Raw genomic sequence first — 2,122 nt, 5'->3', positions numbered from 1 at the left:
AGCAGAAACCAAAGGCTAGTGCCTATTTTCATTCACTGTATAGTAGTGTTTCAAGATTACAGCAAACCCAAAAACATTCAAATTCCTAAAGAAACAGAGTATAGTAAAGAAACTTAACATATAAACGGGAATTGGAATCACACCGCCGATTGAAGCCCTAACTGCTGTCCGCCGTAGAGCCTGTTTTAAACCCCCCCCCCCCAAACTGCTTCATAAATTCCATACTCAAGCCCGATCCAATCCTCTTTCAACAACATCTCGATCCGAAGCCCGAAGGCCTCTTCTCGCTTTGGGTTTCTTTTTTTTTTTTGTTAATATAAATTTCTATCAATTCATTTCGTTAAAAGCATTATTAGTTCTTGTTCTTAAGGAGAATCGATCGAAGTTCGGCAACATCGATCTCATCAGAACGATTCTCCGGTCGGTAATACCCCGTGACAGGATCCGGCACCCAAGAAACCTTCTCAGATGATCCAACAACTTTCTCCTCTCCCGATTTCTTCAACAAATTACTATTCCTCGCCGCCGCAACACTTCCTCCTTTAACCAGACTAGACGCAAGTCCTTGCGAAGCATATCCACGCCTAAAACACATAAAAACAAACATTAAGAACAAAAACACAAAGATCGAGACAGAGATCGAAGAAAAAACAAGAAATACCTTGTGAGAGTGGAAGAGAATCCGTCGGCAACGAGAGCGGAGAGGATCTTAACGTTGGAGAAAGAGCGAGCCATTGGAATTGAATATGATGAAACAGAAAACGCTGCTGCTGCTAGTGGAGAAGAGATTTTCTTCAGAACAAGATTCTTGGAAAGCTCGAGAAAATCCTCCACAGCAGCGAGAGAAGAGGAGGTTTGTTATTTGAAAATGGTGATGAAGGAGAAGAGAAGGGAGGGGGGGTTTATATAGAGGCGATTTGTTAGGGTTAGGGAACGGGAAAGCGTCAAAGTAGGCGGGAAGTGCGGGGAATCGTGGCCGCACACGTGGCGAGTGGAGAGACAGTGATGGGAGGCGGCGGGTGGGGGTTTTGCTTCTTTGAAGTTTCTTTTTCTTTCCTTTCTTTGTGAAAGAAAAGTTCCGTTGAAGTTGAGAAGCCTGTCAACAATGGTCCGTCTTACATGAATCTAACTGCCTTTTTCTTCGAAACATCGCAAAATTATAATTTCCGTAGTTGAATTTTCATCCATATGTCGGATATTTCTCCATATTTTCACACGACATTCACATAAAAAAAAAAAAAAAATAACCAAATTATCAATAAATATAAATATATATTAAATTAATAGCATGTGGTAATTTATTTTTAAAAAATTAAATTTATCTTATTTATTAATTTAAATTTTTTGTCTTTTAATTTTTTTAAAGATATCTATCAAAATCGATAGTTTATTGATATTTTCGTAAAACTATGATTTTGACATTCTAAACTTTGTGGTCCTTATTTTTAAATTTTTTAAATTTTATGTTGGATAAGTATCTAGATTTTAATTTTAATACTAAGTCAAAGATTATGCTTTCAGTAAACATAAAATTAAAGTTTATTAAAAGAAAATAGACATGGAATTAAAGTTTAGGTTAAATTATCAAAAATATCTTTTTTCTTTTTTTCTTTTTTTTTTTTTTACTATCATATAGATTTGGTTTAGTTGTATTCATGAATTTTCAAAAAATTTCATTTAATCCTTGAAGTTGGTTTTTTTTTCAAAACAATTATTTGAGACTATTTTGTGAATGCTTAGGTATTGTTTAAGTGAACAAATCTAAATACATAAGTTAACAAAATTTAGAGGTTACTGGTAGCAACAAAATCAAAAATGAAAGTTTCTTGTCACATAAATAATACAAAGTTTTTGTCCGTAAATTTTACGGACATAAATTTACCAGGGTTATTTTGAAACAAACATCAACTTCAAGGATTAAAATAAACTTTTCAAAATTCAATAATATAAATGAAACCAACTCATAGGTTAGAGGTATTTTTGACAATTTAACATAAAATATATATTTAATAGATCAATCAATTTTTTAAAATTTTGAACATGTCAAATTCTTAATAGAGATTTTTAAAATTCATATACTTACTAGACACAAAGATAAAATAATGATATATATTTAAAAATT

General features: G+C 32.7%; 1 protein-coding gene across 1 annotated transcript; it reads right to left on the bottom strand.

Annotated features, from left to right (window-relative positions):
• LOC120087266 (indole-3-acetic acid-induced protein ARG2) lies at positions 1-890 on the bottom strand. The gene is made up of 2 exons (XM_039044209.1): positions 662-890; positions 1-584 (listed from the first exon to the last, which is right to left on the bottom strand). Exons 1-2 carry the CDS (start codon positions 733-735, stop codon positions 353-355), a joined length of 306 nt encoding a protein of 101 aa, XP_038900137.1. The 5' UTR covers positions 736-890; the 3' UTR covers positions 1-352.
• Between the last annotated feature and the right edge of the window lie 1,232 nt (positions 891-2,122).

This window comes from Benincasa hispida, chromosome 9 (assembly GCF_009727055.1).
Source record: "Benincasa hispida cultivar B227 chromosome 9, ASM972705v1, whole genome shotgun sequence".
In the NCBI taxonomy this organism is placed as follows: Eukaryota; Viridiplantae; Streptophyta; class Magnoliopsida; order Cucurbitales; family Cucurbitaceae; genus Benincasa; species Benincasa hispida.
Note: the sequence above shows the minus strand (reverse complement) of the source record. Positions and strands in the feature narration are given on the sequence as shown.